Here is a 17,162-nt window from a genome sequence, read left to right on the forward strand (position 1 = left end):
TTAGACTTGGTTGCTGAAGTTGAAAGAGTGGTGAGTTGTGTTGAAACTCCCTTTTGCAGCCAAAGGCCATGTGACTTCCCTGAATCCACTGAGATTCTGGATATGACCATGAAAATCTGAACGATTCACCCCAAAGCTTTGGCCCCACTACTCATGGCCTCACCCTCCTTCAGAGTGTGTAGAAGATTGTGGGTGCACTTTGACCACAGGGTTTGGGGAACCAAGAAGAGTTGGGAAGGTCCTGGAAGGGTCACAGGTATCTAGGCAGTGGAATAGAAGGGGTGGATGCCGAGTTTGCAAACCCTCCTCAGAGGAGCCCTTCCCCTTTCTCTCTCCTTCCTCCTCTCACCTCACACTAACGGTCCACAATGTTTGCGGATCTTTCATTGCCTTCCAACACAGTCAGCTTGTCTCCTCCGTCCTTCTCACTTACCCACCTGCTTCCTGCCAGGACAAACAGAAAAGGTCCCTCACTGAAGCTTCCCCTTTCAGTGGCAGGGCCATCCTCCCCCTCTACCTCTTTCTCTCAGCTGTTCAGGATGAGTTAGAAGTAAGGTTATCACATTTAAAACAAACATACAAGCAGTTAAAATTTGAACTTCAGATAAACAGTGAGTAAATATTTTTAGCATAAGTATGTTCCATGAAATATTTGGGACATGCTTACACTAAAACATTTGGCGTTGTTTATCTGAAATCCACATCTACCTGACATCTTGTATGTTATCTGACAGCCCTACTAAAGAGACAAGTGCATTTGATCTCCTAGATGGCAAAGTGGGGGGGGGACCACTGAGCTCATCCATTGCAGAACAGCTCTCACATAAATCTTGCTACATGGACCAACCTACTTCTTCCTCCCATATCCTCCATTTCTCCCAGGTGATGACTTCTCTCTCCTCTTTAGGGGATACTATTCTAATAGTAGATTGGGATTATAGTGGGAGTGGACCCAGGGGGTAAACAGGGACGCACCTGAGCAAACACTCACATGACAGGAGTCTCTATCCTCTGTGAGGGGAGTTTTCTGATTGAGCTCCTCAAATTCCCACCCACCAATAATAACAGGAATAACTCACATGAATAAAACACATGGCATGCTCTGTTGTGTTCTACATGTATAATCTCCTTTAATCCTCATAATTATCTACAAGAGAAATGCCAGTCCCATCCCCACTTTACAAATGAAGCTTGAGAAGCAGAGCAATCTGCCCATGCCCAGATAACCAGTGAATGGTCCATATGGGGTCCAGACCCAATCTGTCCAACTGCAGAGCCAAAGAACCCCTGGGATGGCATGTTAAGAAGGCTCCAGGACAGGGGAAAGGTCTCACTGGAATCCCAGAAAGTTAAACAAGAGAATCCCCAGTGCCAACACTTTACACTCCCGATAGCGCAGCGTTTGTTTACAGACTCTAAGAGTCAGGATGGGCCGTCCTCCGTGTCTCACACAGCACTGGCACACAAGGGCAGCTCAAAAAGAAAAATGCTTAAAAAAATGAAAGAATTGGATGTGGTACTTGATGAAAAACAGTCAGAGAACATGACTTGCCAACACTGCACGGAAAGTCAGGGAATGTGCTCAGTGAATGTGAGTCCCCTCTCTTTTCCCATAATCAACCTCTAGTTGCCATATCCCCTCACAGTCTTGCCCATCTCCCTCTGCCTTAATCCCTCAGCTTCCTTAGTGAGTCTCAGTGGCCCTCAGTCAATCCCCAGAGAGAGCCTCCTGCTCCACCTAGAGGACAGCAGAGTGATTGCTTTCCTGAGAAAGGAGTGAGGGATGCCAAGGGGCTGAGATGCAGGAAAGGCTGACCATTGTGAGGAGGCAAAGGCGGCTCTCCCAGGTTGCCTACCTAAGACATTCATGCCATCTTTGAACTCCAGGCCTTTCTTGATAACCACGTTCGTTTCCTCAGGTGCCTCTGTCACAGTCTCGTTCAACAGGGACATGACAACATTGGTGGCATTGCCCTCCTCGTCTGACTGAGGTTCCACCAGGACTTTCTTCGTTACAGTTTGAATCTAATGAAGTGAGGGGAAAAAACATAAAAAGAAAAGGTTTAATATAGACATTGACCAAAATCCTTGCCACTTATGTATTTAAAGTTCCAAGTATGTTAAAAATAATTAAGAAATGCCAAAACAAGGTAATGAAAATAGGGAAATATTTTGTTTATCTTTAACAAAGTGATGGTTTTTGCCACAAACACAGTGGGAAACCACTGTCTTCATCACACAATAATTACAGGATTTAAAACATTCATTTGTAATGTGGCATAAACAGTGCAATCCAGTAATGGACACAAGCTTCAAGTTGGGGGATGGATACCTACTTCTTTCATTCCCGTGATTGTGGCCCTACACCTCATAGATAATATCTAACATCCAACATAGGTGCTCTCCGTAATTGTGAGACCCAGTCGGATGACCTTTCTGGCCCTTGTGATGGGCCCAGGATCTGGTCAAGAATAGGAGAGTGAGGGTCTTGGCAGGGTCAAATCAGCACCTCATGATTCAGCTTTTTGCTCCTTCCTTCCTGGTTCCTATTGGAAAGAGTCTTCACAGACCATCATTTGGCCTCCTTCTAGAGCCGGGTTCTGTTGGGAATTTCCATCTGGGCACCAAATGTGCCAGCCGCCAGTAGCTGCCAGGGCAGATTGGCTGACATTTCAGATCCAAATGTAAGGTGGGAAGACACCCACTCCGCCTGAGCAGTGGTACCAACCCTTGCTCTATGTTCCTCAAGCATCTCTGTGAAAATGTCCTACCAAGAACCTCTCACGCTGTTCCTCGATTCCTCAACACCTGTGGCAGCCATCCTAATTTTAAAGGTGCCAGGCGCACTGCATACACAATGCTGTGAAAACTCACATCAGAGCCCAGAGAAACACTACCTCCAAGGGTACTGAAATAGAACTCAGGCAAAGTCCTAGAATGTCAGGCTGGTACACAGTAAGCAACAGATGGCTGAAGCCTGAATAGATATGGAAGAGGAAGCATGGAAAAGTCAAGTGACTTGTCAGACTTTGTAGAGTTATTGGCAGAGCTGCAACTTCAGCTCAGATAGCCTGGCCATCACTGAGCTCTTTGCACACCTGAGACGCTTGATAAATGATATGGATTGAATCCTACCATAGCTGGGCCCATGCATAAGCAATGCTGAGCTGCCCAGCTATCTGACACGGGGGAGACGGGAATGCAGGGTGCTCTCTGTTCTAGCCTAGCCATGAATGCTTTTTCAGGGAGGGAGGAAGCCCAGGCAGAGAGGAGAGAAACAGGGAGCTTATGGGCCCTGTGGTCTGGGCAATTTTAGCATGAAGAGAGAATGTAGGAGTGATCAGAAGAGAAGCTTCTGTGAGCAACAGAGTCATGTTCCCAGGAAAAAAGGAGGGTTGGGCAGAAGCCAACTACATACCTGCCCTGGGAATGCTAAAGAAGCCAAGGCTTGAGTTCAAAGGAGTAATGGTCATGGACCTAAACAAATGGTGGCTTCCAGGATCACGGTAGTGGCCAGGTGCTCCATGTTTGACACCTATTATTTATTATGTCTCAAGGCTCACAGGCCTAAGTAACTAACTTGAGGGAAAATAGCTGGTTAGTGCTGAAGCAGGACTGAAAATGAGTTGTTTGACTCCAGAATCCAGCTTCTAAATAGCAAAGGCCAGTGGCTTAAGTTGGAAGTGAAGAGATAGGGATACTGAAATACAGACCTGGTTCTCATGTGAGACCTCATTCAAGCCTGTTTGGGTTGGACAACCCTATCTGTGTGCCAGCTCCAGTCTACCTGAGTCCAAACACCATTGTTTCTCACCTTAAAACCTGCAAACACCTGTCACTGACCCTGCTACATCTCTTCTTGTCTATGTGCAATCCCCAAATAAGTGTAGCTACCCAGAGCTTTGTCTGTATCCAAAGGTACCAGATGATTTTCTAAAACTGGAAAACTAGTCATCTCCCTGCCTTAAACTGTCTTAGAATAAGAACTTAAGTCTGACCCTGGCCTATCAGATTGGGCCTGAGCTGAGATTTACTATCTCCACTCACTCTACTTTCCACACATAGGCCTCCCTTGTGTTCTCTGATCATAGCAAATTTCCAACCTCTGCAAGCCTGTGCCTCTACTTAGCAGGCTCTTGTCCCAGTTCTCCTCAGCCTGGCCCATTCTGGTCCTTTATTGTCTCATCTCAGACATGTCCCCCAGTTCCTGCCCAGCCCATCATCCTGCCTCCGGCCATCTGAGGACACTTACTTAATTTTTAAATATCTTGCATGTTTACCTGACTTTTTGTTTGTTCTGGTCTATTTCCTCCCACCCACTGAATGTGAATAAGCTCTACTGGGCAGGGACCCCCACTGTCTCATTCCTTGTGGCATCCTGTGCCCGGCAGAGAATCTAGCACCCAGGAACTACTCACGAGTAGCAGATGAATGAGCAAACACAGATTACCAAGTCCTGAGGAAGAAAAGACCCCATGAGGTCCCTGTCACTGAGCTTGATTGAACCTAAACTGGCCATACCTGCAGCCTGTTGCTCTCTTGGAAACCTCACCTTAGTTCAGAGTCAGCCCTAAGCAATAAGCAGTAACCTCACTGCTCTCAAAGACACTGTCCTGTCATCTTGCATAAGGCAGCCTTCACTCTGGGGACAGCGTACCACCCTCTTTACATCTCTAACTGATCAGGAAGGTCCCTCCACCCGAGAAAGGCTACTTAAAATCATTTTCAGCTGTACTCAGGGCACAGAAGGCACCCCTCCGGCACCCGTCCTCTCTGGTAATGTGATGTCACCCTGCAGGAGTTCCTTTCTTTGAGCCTCCATCAAGGCCCTTCTAAGCCCATGGGATTGCACCTAGTTTAAGATCCCTCTCCTCTGGGCTGCCTGAAGTCTGGCTTAAGAAAACTGCACCTCTTTCCCCATGAGGTAAATAAAAGTTTCTACCTAATTTTTCCTCTGATTGTCCTAACCCAAAGGGACAGTGACCCTGGGCTTGGCTTGGGGACTAAGGGCTCATTCTCTAGTGAATTTTGCCAGTGGAGGGGTAGACCCAGGGAGGAAGGTGGGGCAGGCAGTGGCTTAGGGCTCTATTCTAGTGTCACAGAGTGCCCTCATCAACCAAACAGGTCTCCAAGTGTGAGTATTGCTGACACCACAAAACTCAGCCCAAGACCAGCACAATAGCTCCAAGTGTCTGCTTGCCTCTCAGTCCTGCCTTACAGACTGAGATGAAGGGGTCTCCTTGCATGGAGCATGATTGTGACCAGGCACAGGTAAGAGACCCAATTCTGTCCCTCCACCATCCCTCTCACGCTACCCCCACCCCATTCTTCTACCAGCCCAGCTTCCAGCAGCTGGAGTTTCAGAGAGCACTTTCCAAAATGCTAAGAATAGACTTGGCACCCAACTGTGTCTATCGCCCCACCCCAAAGCAAGCAGTTTCATCTTTCTAAGCAGGCAGCTGAGGGGCAAGCACATGCTACAGAGGGAGCGCCAGTAAGAAGCCCTCCCCAGACTGTTTCTGTGCACTCCCCACCCAACTTCCCCTGCTGGAATGGTTTCCTCTTGTGCAGCTCCATGCTACACGTGCCAGGAGTGGCCTTGAAAATCAGAGAACACATCCAGCGCAGAGTAATCTGGGCTCAGCAGTGGTTGGCAACTGCATTTGGGGGGCTGCTGGGAATGCAGACTTTTCCACTATGCAACCTAAGTTCATTCTTCTGTGAGTCCCTGGAAATGGCTGAAGGAGCTTCCTTGCTTCTAATTTATTTGTATCTGGACTAAGGGGAACTGAGGTGTATTATAACCTAAACTGGCCTCAGGCTAGACAGCAGGCTGGGAAGTGGGGCCTAGGCAGCTATCTGATTGGTTCTAACCAGCAGAATGATCTATTTTTAAAAATCACAAGTTTTAAAAAGTAGATATGCCTGTAAGCAATTGATAAGAATACACATTGTTACAAACTTTTGTAGGGCCATTTTTCTAACTCCCAGCAAACTGAAAATATAAAACCCTTTGGCAGAACAGTTTAACTTCTAAGAATCTATCCTTTAGAAATATTCTGCAATTATGAAAAAAAAAAGAGAGAGAGAAAGAGGAGGGTACCTAAAACTTTTAAGTGAAAAAGCAAGATACAAAACACAGTATGTGTAATGCAGTACTACTTGGGTTGAATTTTTAAAGATTATGCATGCATACCTAATATGAATATGGAAGGAAACAAAATTCTCAACACAAGGAGCTCTAGGGAAGAGAAATGGGACTTGACTTTTACTTTACGTGCATCTATACTATTTAAACTTTTTGTAATCCTTGTGCATTACTTCCACAATGTGAAAATACCCAATTACTGGACCCACACTGGAGATTCTGATTCTGTAGGGCATATGTATTTTTTAAACATACAACATGTGGTTTTGCTATGCTGCCAAGATTGAGAACCACTGGGTGCTCTTGAGGGGCATGGGTGAGGGTGAAAAAACTGTGCCCCTGGGTGATGCAGAGATGGGAATCAAACAGCAAGGAAGAGCTAACATCAAAAAAGGAGAAGGGTCCCAGAGCAGAGATACTGAAAGGGCTGGATAAAAGGAAGGTTCAAATAAACAACAACACAACTTCAATCCCAAAATTCTGTCCCAAATCACCTCACACAAAACCTGAGAATGGCGATAATTCAACAGTGAGAAAATTGTTTCCCAGAGCTGGTTTGTTGAAACAGTCTCTCAGTTATCTTGATAATTTACAAAGCTGGAGAGGTGAGAACATCAGAATTTGGAGTTACCTGTTGAAAACAGGCTTGGACAAGGTTTTCAGGGAAGAGATTTCGAACAAGGTCCAGGAAGGCATCCAGGCTGGACACTTCATCATTCTTCTTCCCAGGCCCCAGCTGCTTCTTGAGTTTGGGGTTCCCTGGGTGGATAGCCAAGACCAGGATGACCCCCAGCACGGCGGCAATGATGGTCGTGGACATGTAATACACCATGGCCCTGGTGCCTAAGCGCCCACTGGCTTTAGCATCCAGGCCTGACAACCCTGGATTGAAAAGAAATCCAGAAGAATTAACTCTATGTTTCTGTTAATCACCCATCTCTGCATACTTACAACTTGGCTTCATATCACTCAGAAGAACTAATGGTTAATTTAACCTCCTTCTACTGAATATCTGGTCTATCCTACAGTTACAATGCTGTTTTTAAAGGATGTTTCTAAGTGTCTAGAGAACTGGGGGAAATTGGCAATCTCTAGTTCAGAGTTAATAATCTGGCCAGTGACTGCTCTTGTTAGTCTGATATAGTGAATTAAAGTGGAATATATTCAATTTTTAATTCTGAAATTGTGTCCTTCCCATTTATTCGGTGTTAAGATATCCATTCTTAATGGAATGGCAGTGCTGATACATGCTAGGTTTTACTTATTATTGTTATTATTTTTTAATATTCTCAGTAGAGAAAATTAAAATTTGGTATGTAAAAAAGTCCTACTTATTCAAAACACTTTTCAAATGCATTCCTGGCCATTAAAATCGAAAGCCTAGCAGAGAGATGTCTCACGGTCCTCTCAATCCTCCAAAGTGAAGCACGATGGAGCACACGTCCCCACCTCATGGAGGGCTTTGGGAGCACAGAGATCAGAGAAGGCAAAGGTGGGTGCTTCGTCTACACTGCTTGAGGTTCTGTAATTGTTAGAGGAAATTCCAAGCAAGTCACAAAAACTCCAGCCTTCACTGGGTTTTTTCCCAGTTCTTTCTTCAGTTTTTCTACTTCCTGGTTTCATTTCCTGCTTTTACTAAACAGAGACATTGCCCTCCTTTCTGGGGATCAGTCTCTTTTTGCTGTAGGGAGGATGTCACTGATGCTATCTTTTCTGAATTTGGCTGACCTATATATGACCTACTTCTTACAACTTAAAGTCTGATTCCAGTCAGCAGAAGCTAGTTTCCTTACCAAGCTGACCAATGTACAATATGTTAGACCAGCAAGGAGAACATTTTCTCTGGTTTGAAAGGAGCATTTTAAGGTTAAAGTACAGTTTCACTCAACCTAGGACTGAAGGAGACCTTCCTGACACCAAGTCCCAGCCCCTCTCCTCACTGGGCTCAGTGGTCCACCAGGTATGAGACTGTGGAATAATCTGGTCTAGCATCTGAATCTCTAGAAGTCACCAGAGCCTCACCTCCTTCATGACGTGGACAGTCCAGAGGAACACCATCCTCAAAGTGACCCTGCTTATTGGCATTCAAATATAAACCAAAGCCAAGCTTCTCACCTTAACTCAGAGCTTAGTCTAAAATATACTAAACATCGCTGTTCAAGCAATATTATTTGTTAAGGAAAAAAGTACCGGTATAAGCCCATAAAAGGGAAAAAAAATTTCTTTCAAATGAAACAATTCTTTCAGGCAAAAACAAGTGCATGTTTTTGAAGAGTACCTTTTTTCTGAAAAACTCAAAGGGTTTCATATCTAGTTTTTCAATTTATTTTCAATACCCACTTCCCTCCACACCCAATAATAAAGAGGGACATTTTCTTTTCTATTTATTACCTTTATTTATCGGTTTCTGAACAAAATACAATTTAGAAAATGAGAAAAGCATGTATCAAAAATGAACATCACCACAGATAGCATCACTTTTAACATACAGCTATTTCCTTTTCATCTTTTGTTGCTAGACAGACAGATGGACTGAACAATAGATGGCAAACTTATTTTAGGATTGATTATCCTCATTTTAGAGATGGGAAAAGGAAGGCTCTGAAGTGAAATGATACAATCACATTCTTTCATTCAACCAAATTGAGATTCTATTGTTAATCCAAAAGCCAGAGCAGGAGTATGACTCCCTTCGACCAGACACCAGAGAGGTGGTCTTACCTGTGATTAAACTGGAGATGATTAGAGGAAGAATTAGCATTTTTAGCATCCTCATGAGTATATCCCCTGGGAAGGCTATTAACATAACCACATCGGGGTGGATAGGAGATGCCAAGCGAAGAAGCCCTCCACATACTGCCCCCAGGATGACGCCTATAAGGAAGGGGGAGAAATCTGAATTTATTTTTCGCCCTGGTCAAACACATAGCTCTAAAGACTTATTTCAGTGATACTGACCATTTTTTATACTTCTCCATTATCAGAAGATGAATAACATGCAACACAATTACCAAGATATAAGTGAAGTTGGTTTTAATTACTTGTGAGAAAATATTTTGTACTTCCAACTCCTAAAAGGCACTACTGGAAGAATCAAGGGGAGCCTTATCAGGCTTTACAGCAAGTATGACATGGCAACTTGACTCCTGCGTATTTGAGGGTATCGCCCATTTGTAGAGTCAGAGAAGATCCATAGAAATAAGCCAAAGAGCCAGATTGTTTCTCCTTCCAGCCCAGGCCTAGCAACTGGCCTGGTGTTTACAGTATTTACTCTCTTTTCAACTGGTTACCAAATAAAGGGAACAGTTGATGATTGAGCTGGTATGAGCTTCCGTTTTTCTTCTAGCTTCTTTAGCTTCTGATAATTTCCCCATGGCTCACTCTTTGGAAGTTTTGTCCTTGATTTCCATGTCCTCTTTGATACGCTTTAGACTTGCTGATCTTACAGAACATCAAGGAAGGTCTCTAAAAAATATACCCTTTGGGAGGAAACAATTTGAGCAGAGATGCTGGCAGGAGCCTTTCACTTCGCATGCTCGGGGATTCCGCAAGACAAACTCCGGATCTCTCCAAACAGGGGCCAACATAAACAATCCTCGCAGAAACCACAAATCAGGTCACAGCACCACTGGCTGTAAGAGGGGAGTGGGCTCTTGGGCATATGGGTTGTGGTGTTGGCTCCAGGGAGGCGAGCAGAGTAATGTGGCCTAAAGCCTGATCTGCTTTACTTCCTCCAACAGGTGAAAACATACCTCTTCAAGACCTAGGATGAAAGAAGTTTGCTTACATGGAGGGTGACCCTTGGGAAACCCCACCACACCTGTGCTGTCTTTCATTAAGCGAGCTAGAGAGCTGAGCTATGGTAAGCCCCCCGCTCTGACCCTGGTCCCCTGACATCCAAGAGGACTGACTGGAAGAAGCAGCTATGGAATGGAGGGTGTGGGCGTAGCAGTGGGTGGGGCTGGGGGCAGAGGGTGGGTAGATTCTGTGTGTAGCCTAAGTGACAGCTGAAGGACAGGGAGTGACCAAGAAAGGAATGGTGTGGTTGTCATTATAAGGTTCTACAATTTGCCCCACTTTCATTAAACCCTGGGTGGAAGCCTAAGACCAAAGTTGTATTAACAGTCACACAAAAGGGCAACCATCGCCTGGCTGTGGCTTGAGCAAGGGAGTAAGACTTTCCGGGTGGAGCCGGAGCAGATCAAGGCTTTGGGACAAGCCTCGGCCACCCTGACCTCATCAGCTAATGTGCTAAAGCAACCTGAGTTAATGAGGTGCTTAGGGAAGGTTAGACCTTGGGAGCCTTGTGGGGTTTTCAGCAACTGTTGCCTTTCTCTTGGTGCAAGTATTTCTTTAAATGTGGTTCACAGACCATCTGCTTGGGAATCACCAGAAAGGGTTGGTAAGATGCAAATTCCAGAGCCTCATTCCAGCTGGCCCAAAGCTAAGTCCCTGCGAGTAGGGCCTGGGAATCTGCATGCTCACACACTCATGAGAAATCCACAGGCACATGGAAATTTGAGAACCAGTGAAATCCCAAGGGAGAAAACACATGGCTAGGGCCGGGTGGGCAAAAACTATACCACAGAGGCAGCATGCCTGGGCAGCGGAGGCCTGAGGGCAGAGTGTGGGCTTCCTTGCCAGTGGGAGGGCTGGCCAGCCAAACTGGCTTCCCCGCAGAGCCAGGAGGGACCCAGAGAAGGGGTCCAGATGGGGTGGCGCTGGTCACCTACCAAACACAGTCAGCGTGAGCAGCAGGTTCTTCCCCAGCTTGTCACACAGGCGCAGCCCCAGATGCCGTGGCTTCGGCTCCTCAGAGCTGAGGTGGCTGTCGTGCATCCGCACTTCCACCTGCTTGGGCATGTTGGCACTAAAACAGAAGTGAAGGCAGAGGTTAGAGCCTGCTGTACAATTTGAGGGGCTCAAGTAGTCAGAGGCAAAACAGGCACAGTTGGGAATCTGGGACCCTAGGAAGGAAAATAAAGACCAGAGCACCTCAGGGTACCCTTAGCCCAGCTCACCGCTAAGCAGGAAACAAGGACACACGCACCACCAGCAGGCCGGGGGCTGTTTGCCCCATTATCTTGGATCACCACTGTAAAGAACAGTGCACCACAGGCAGTGGTGAGGTTCTTCAAGTTACCCATCTGTTATCTCAGCCAGTGTCCCTGCCCATTTTACAGAAGGTAACTTGCCCAGGGTCACAAGGATGAAAGAAAGGGAGAGCCAAACCCAGACATGCCTGGTTCTAACACCCGAGCTCTTGTATTCTTCTGTCAACAGCAAAAAGGTGACTTTTGAATAATCTACGGTCAGAAGAGTCATGGCCTACATCATGCTAAATTAAAATGTCTGTGAGCTCCAGTCTTCCTCATCCTGGTCACTGAAAAGCAGTACATGCTCGTAGTCCAAGTTTTACCTCTCTTTTGGAAAAGATGGTTTGTCTAGTTTTTAAAACATCAATCCATTGTGGTTTTTAAAGGTCACTTGCATTATCAGGACTCTTTAGCTGCCCGGGTCATGTATTCAGCGTCAAAGCAGTACGGCTTTCACAATCCTGCGATCGCCTCCCTCCACGGATGCAGCCCAGCCCTTTCCCAGATAAACCTCACGTGAACCCAAGCCGTGCTGAGTGTGCCAATGAAACACTTGACGGGGTAATGAGAACATTACCTCTTTTTAAAGCTTTGTTATTTCCCAGGCCAAAAAGATTCCAAGTTTAAGCTTGGGGATTTACATAGGGAAGCCAATTTTTTACTTTGATAACTTAGGACACCTTTTTGTTAGCTGCCATTTACAATCGTCACTATATGATTTGAAAAAAAAATCTGGGTATTTGATTTTTAAAACCTAGCAAGTCAGGTCACAGTCTCTAAATAAATGACATTGCCTTCCAAGATAGGGGGGTGTTAGCCTTACCCAGATAGTCTCTCCACAGCCTGGAGAAACCTTCCTCTGGACCAACACCATTCTGCAGATCAGAGGTTTGGAATCACTGGTTATCATAGAAATAGAGTTGGTTTTGGACCCAGAGAACCTGGGATTCAAATCATGACTCCATCACTTACCACCTGGTGTGTAGTAAGAAGGGCTTGATACCTACCTTGCAGAAATTAAACAGTGTAATGTACACTAGAGGCTTGACATGGCACCTGGTTCCTTTCCCCAGAGAACACAGAGACACACGACACTTGCCAAGTTCAAGACAAGGATAACATTTATCTCAAGGGTCCCCCCACCCCCACCACCAGCTCCAGCATTCCAACAGACACCAAGCTTAACTTCCAGAGTCTCAGATTTAAAACCAGGGGCCCAAACACAGCTCTGTACTTTTTCACAACAGGCTGCCTAACATACTTGTTACTAAAATGTTTTAAAACTGGAAGTAACATTGCAAGTAACAAATTTTAAATGGTCTGGTGGAATACCCAAATGAAAATATTAAAAATACTTTAAATATTTTTTTATTAAATATGTCAAATCTGTCAAAATGTAAGTTTCTTAGTCTCACCTGAATGGTCTAATTTTCTACTCATCTAGTTAGTTTTGGGGCAACCACCAACTATTTGACATTTGTGCATACTAATGGTCACTCATACTGTCTGAAAAGGAGCATAGGGTATGACCCTTCACAGCAAGAAGACAAGGGCCTTTCAGGTCAGTGAGCAATAAATGCCACTTTCTCCCATCACCAAATGAGGAAGACAGAAAAATTCTTTTTACAACATGGCAGGGGAAATGGTCCAAAAAATCTTTTTAACATAGATAGGCCATATTTTTATTTTCACATTGGGACCTTTTTATAATTTTAAACATTTCTCCAGTAACCTGAAGCTCTAAAGCAGGAAATGGCCAAAAAGAATGGAGGTCTAGGTATCCTGAAATGGTGAATGTATTCATTAGCCATCCCTTGGCCTTATTCTGTGATCCCCTTGAAACTGTAATCCCCTGCCTTCTGCTTCATTTAAATCCCTCCTACCACAGCAGTTAGAATTGGACACATGATTGGTGTTTAAGTGAGACTAACAAGTATTTAAACCAAACATTCTGGCAAGATCCTTGATGTAATGACAGTATTGTGCATCAAAACAGTGATGCCAAAGTGAAAACCCACAAATATTAGGTTAACGTACACACCCAACCTGGTAATGTGGTTGGAGGCCTGTTGCACATGCTTCTTAGTTGCAAAAATATTGCTGCATGTTTAATGGTCTGCTTTTTAGGTCATGACAGAATGTCTCTGAAGCCCTGAATCAAAACAGCCACATCAAAGAGGCAGCATCAGAACACATGAACCCACAAGTATTTATTGAGAGAATTCCTGTGACTTCTCCAGCCCTCTTAGAATTAAACAAATGTTTCAGGCTCATAGGCGTTCCAGACATCTGCATATAGAAAATAATTTTTAAAGTATATGAGGGGACATCTTGTATCTGGGGACACAGGGGGTCCCCTAAGAACTCTTCATAAAGATTCTATACTGGTCTGATTGATCTCTGCATCACCAGAACACAGAGAAGGCCTGAAATGGGTAATATTATAGAATACAGCATCTATAATATTATATAATTATACATGAGGCTGCTTCTAAGCCTTATATATCTTCAGAAGAACAGACATGGTTTTTTCAATGAGATTAGACACATACACAGCTATATAAACGCAGGTTACTGAATGTGCATAGTAACAGAGGCAACAATAAGGATAACTTGAATTTACTGAGTGCTCCACATGTGAGACACTACACTCAGTGGTAATCAAGGTGTAATTCTTGCTCTTAAGGAGCTCTTTAGGGGAAACAGGAAGCATGTCACACAGTATCTGTCTGTTTTCCATATGGGCCATGAGAAAGCTCTGCACAGGAGGGAGGGAAATGGTAAGAGTGGCACCCAGCCTAGCTTTGAGGAAGAACGGTGTTCAAAAAAGTCTCCCAGATGGGGCTGATTCCAGAGTTGTATCTTACAGAATGGAATTAATTTACATGTCTCCATCCTCCATCAATCTATAAACTCTGGGAGAGCAGACTGGGATCCTTAATACCTGGTGCCACATGCTTTGTAAATGTTTGCTCAAAGAAAACTTAAGAACTAGAAAGGAGCTACAAAGGGCACCTTGCTTTCTCCTGGGAATGAGGCCCTTCTGTGGACAGACTGGCAGCACTCTACCTCAACAAGGCTCATATCATCTTTGTTTTTATTCTACAAATTTCTGCTGGGCACATATTAGAGGCCCCACACTATTCTAGGTGCTGAAGATGCCACTGCAAAGAAAACAGATAAAGCCCTTGTTCACATGGAATGAACATCATAGCATGGAGAACAAATAAATAGACAAATATATCTCACAGAGGAAGAATATATCGCTAAGAGGAAGGTGACATGTGGGAAGGAGGTGTGCTATTTTGCCTCAGGTGGCAGGGAAGGCTTCTGTGATAAGGGGTCATTTGAACAGAAATCTGGAGGGAACAAGGGGTCTCCTAAATTAACTGTGCAATTTGTCTAGAGCTTAGCAATAAATGGAGGAGACACAATTTCACAGTTTGGAAATCTGTATGTGCAAACTAGAGCTTGAAGCTCCCACCAGATGCAACTCCTGATGTCCACTTGTTGGGTTTTAGCACAGGCACTGATTCGAATGAATGTCAAGTCAGTTATGCTCTGCCCTGTTCCCACCACGAATATGACAGCATTTCAACGACTGCCCTAGTTCCCAGCAAGAGAAACAGATACCAGGGAGAGTTGAGCCGGACACAGGAGGAAGGCCTGAGGTCACAACAGCTTGTAGATTCACTTCCCTGGTAATGAACAGAAAGGGCAAGACCTGGTCTGGGCAAGTCCCCTGGACAATCACAGTAAGTGATTTCAAGTGTGCACACTTCTCCCCTTGTTAATACCCCCTTCCTACAACCTGTGGCTGTGCAGATGGAACTCAGCAGTAAGGAATTTGAAAGCCCAGGCATGGCATGGTAATACCAAATCCATCAAGCCTGGTGCCCTTCCACACTGTTGACCACCTCTACTTCCACTAGAGTGCCTTCTTGATGGAGGATTTAGCAATGTAATTCCTTAATAACTGGAAGTTTCTGTCAGCCACCTCTGCCAGATCTCTCTCCATTGCCCACCAAAGTGAGGCCCTATGGCAAGACAGCTGTTTGGATCATTTAAAAGTTTAACAATGAGCCCATCATTTCCTCCAGCTTTAACTTCTCCACTGAGCTATTTAAAACACTATTAATTTTGAGGTTGCTGCCCTGTTCTTTTTCACGCAAATCCACAAGTCTTGTTAAAAAGGCAAGATCCTTTTTATTGTGCAAAACCTCCTCTGTGACTCAAAAGGGAACATGTAATGGGGCTGCAGCTAAGTTTTAAACTGTTCTCGGAACCTGCTTTTCATTGGCATTTGATCTTCCTCGCTCTGCCAAGAGCCTCTAATAATAGGCTCATTAGATGTGGCTGGTGCTGGATTCAGATTTCCTGCCTGCACACTTCAGTGTCACCTTACCTGGCACCCAGTTCTTTTTTCCTCTTTCACGGGTTCAATGAGGTGGCAATAGAACATTCTCCAGGGAACCTAAAAGCAATTGGTGTGTTTCTGCCTAGAGAATGTGAGGTTTGCAACAAGCATTACCCGTGCAGCCTTCTGCTGACCAAGTCCAAGGACCTTGGGACACAAGGTCCAGAAATTGCCCTAATAGGAGAAACTAGGTCAGACCCTCAAATACAAAAATAATGTTTGCTGAAGGGACTTTCTCCTGAGGTGGTTGGTGTGTTTGGAAAAGAATGCTGAAAATACCAGTGGTGGCAGCTCGGAGGGCTGAGCACCACGAAGTGGTGATAACAGCTGCAACGGCCCACATCTGGAATTTCCCCGGCTCACTTAAGAACACCACCCTTTGCTCTGAAAGGGACTGGAACTCTAAGACAGCTGGGCATTTACAACACCCAGTCCTTCCACCCTTGCTAGATCCTGCAAGACTGGCTTGGCTGTGTGGTCAAGGATGTTCATTGACCAAGAATTTCTCTCTAACAGCCTCTGTGTCTTCAGAGATCCTGTGAACGAAACCTAGAGGTTCACAACCTCCATATCTCCTTCAGTCCCTTCTTCTGTTCATTTTTGGGCACTGTGTCCATTTCTTAGATCACAAAAATACTTTCTAGAAAGGCTCTGCCCATGAACTACTCCAGACTTCACAAGTGACTCATCTTTTCTATAGTTTCTTCCTGAACATCCAAGAGCCTGGCTAAAGAGCACAGTTTACAATTTTCCCAAATCAGGATGGATTGGACCTCGTGGATAAAATGAGACTGGAGGTTAGGAGGTCTATGTTCTCATTCCAGGGGTGCTGCTAACTGGGTGTGTCAGAAATATTATAGGGATGAAAAGGATATAAAATTACTTAACCATACTCAACAGAAAGAAAGATGAAGTACTACGGAATGGCCAAACATGCTCTTAATGTAAAATACAATGGGGCTTAAGTGTCATTTTGGCTGATTTTTATTTTTTACAGTGCCAAGGATCTGAATCTTTAAAATAAAAGGGTTGGATTAGAAATTATTTAACATTCTAAAATTCTGTGATTCTCTGATTCCCCAAGGGGAGGATATTAAGAGACCTCAGTAGCCTCCATTCTAGGTACCCAGGACTGAATAAGTTTAGCGTTTAGCGAGAAGTGAATCATGTCAACAACCACGAGGGGTGAGCCCAACCTGTGTGTCACAACCGCCACAGGAAAAGGCAGATCGGTGACTTAGAGACAAAGACAAACCAACAATAACAACAGTAATCATTCGTTTATGTCTTTCCCTCCATTTTTATCTTTCCTATCTCTGCTACAAAAGCATGTTTTTCTAGTGCTACCTATGCCAAGTTAGGGTTCAAATTTGGTACACAATTTGGATATAGGCATCTTCTTAACTCCCCAACTAGACTGACAACTCTCAGTCTAGGTTTTAAGGTGAGCAGGTCAATGCCACGAGAACTGAGTCAAACAGATGAACTGGCAGAGTAACCA

At 44.7% G+C, this 17,162-nt stretch overlaps 1 protein-coding gene across 7 annotated transcripts in view; it reads right to left on the bottom strand.

Moving 5' to 3' along the window:
* SLC1A2 (solute carrier family 1 member 2) overlaps window positions 1-17,162 on the bottom strand; it is a 137,746-nt gene that overhangs the window by 44,458 nt on the left and 76,126 nt on the right. For 3 of the 7 annotated variants that reach the window (XM_017672130.3, XM_073216403.1, XM_017672131.3), the window contains exons 2-5: window positions 10,882-11,018; window positions 8,870-9,022; window positions 6,780-7,030; window positions 1,857-2,025 (exon numbers count right to left, since the gene is read on the bottom strand). In XM_017672130.3, coding sequence (XP_017527619.2) covers window positions 1,857-2,025; window positions 6,780-7,030; window positions 8,870-9,022; window positions 10,882-11,018 — 710 coding nt within the window. Of the gene's footprint in view, window positions 1-1,856; window positions 2,026-6,779; window positions 7,031-8,869; window positions 9,912-10,881; window positions 11,020-11,390; window positions 11,562-17,162 lie in introns of those variants that run through there. The other 4 variants (XM_037019980.2, XM_073216402.1, XM_037020006.2 and 1 more) reach the window with 3 other exon arrangements.

The sequence above is a fragment of the Manis javanica genome, chromosome 11 (genome assembly GCF_040802235.1).
Source record: "Manis javanica isolate MJ-LG chromosome 11, MJ_LKY, whole genome shotgun sequence".
NCBI lineage: Eukaryota > Metazoa > Chordata > Mammalia > Pholidota > Manidae > Manis > Manis javanica.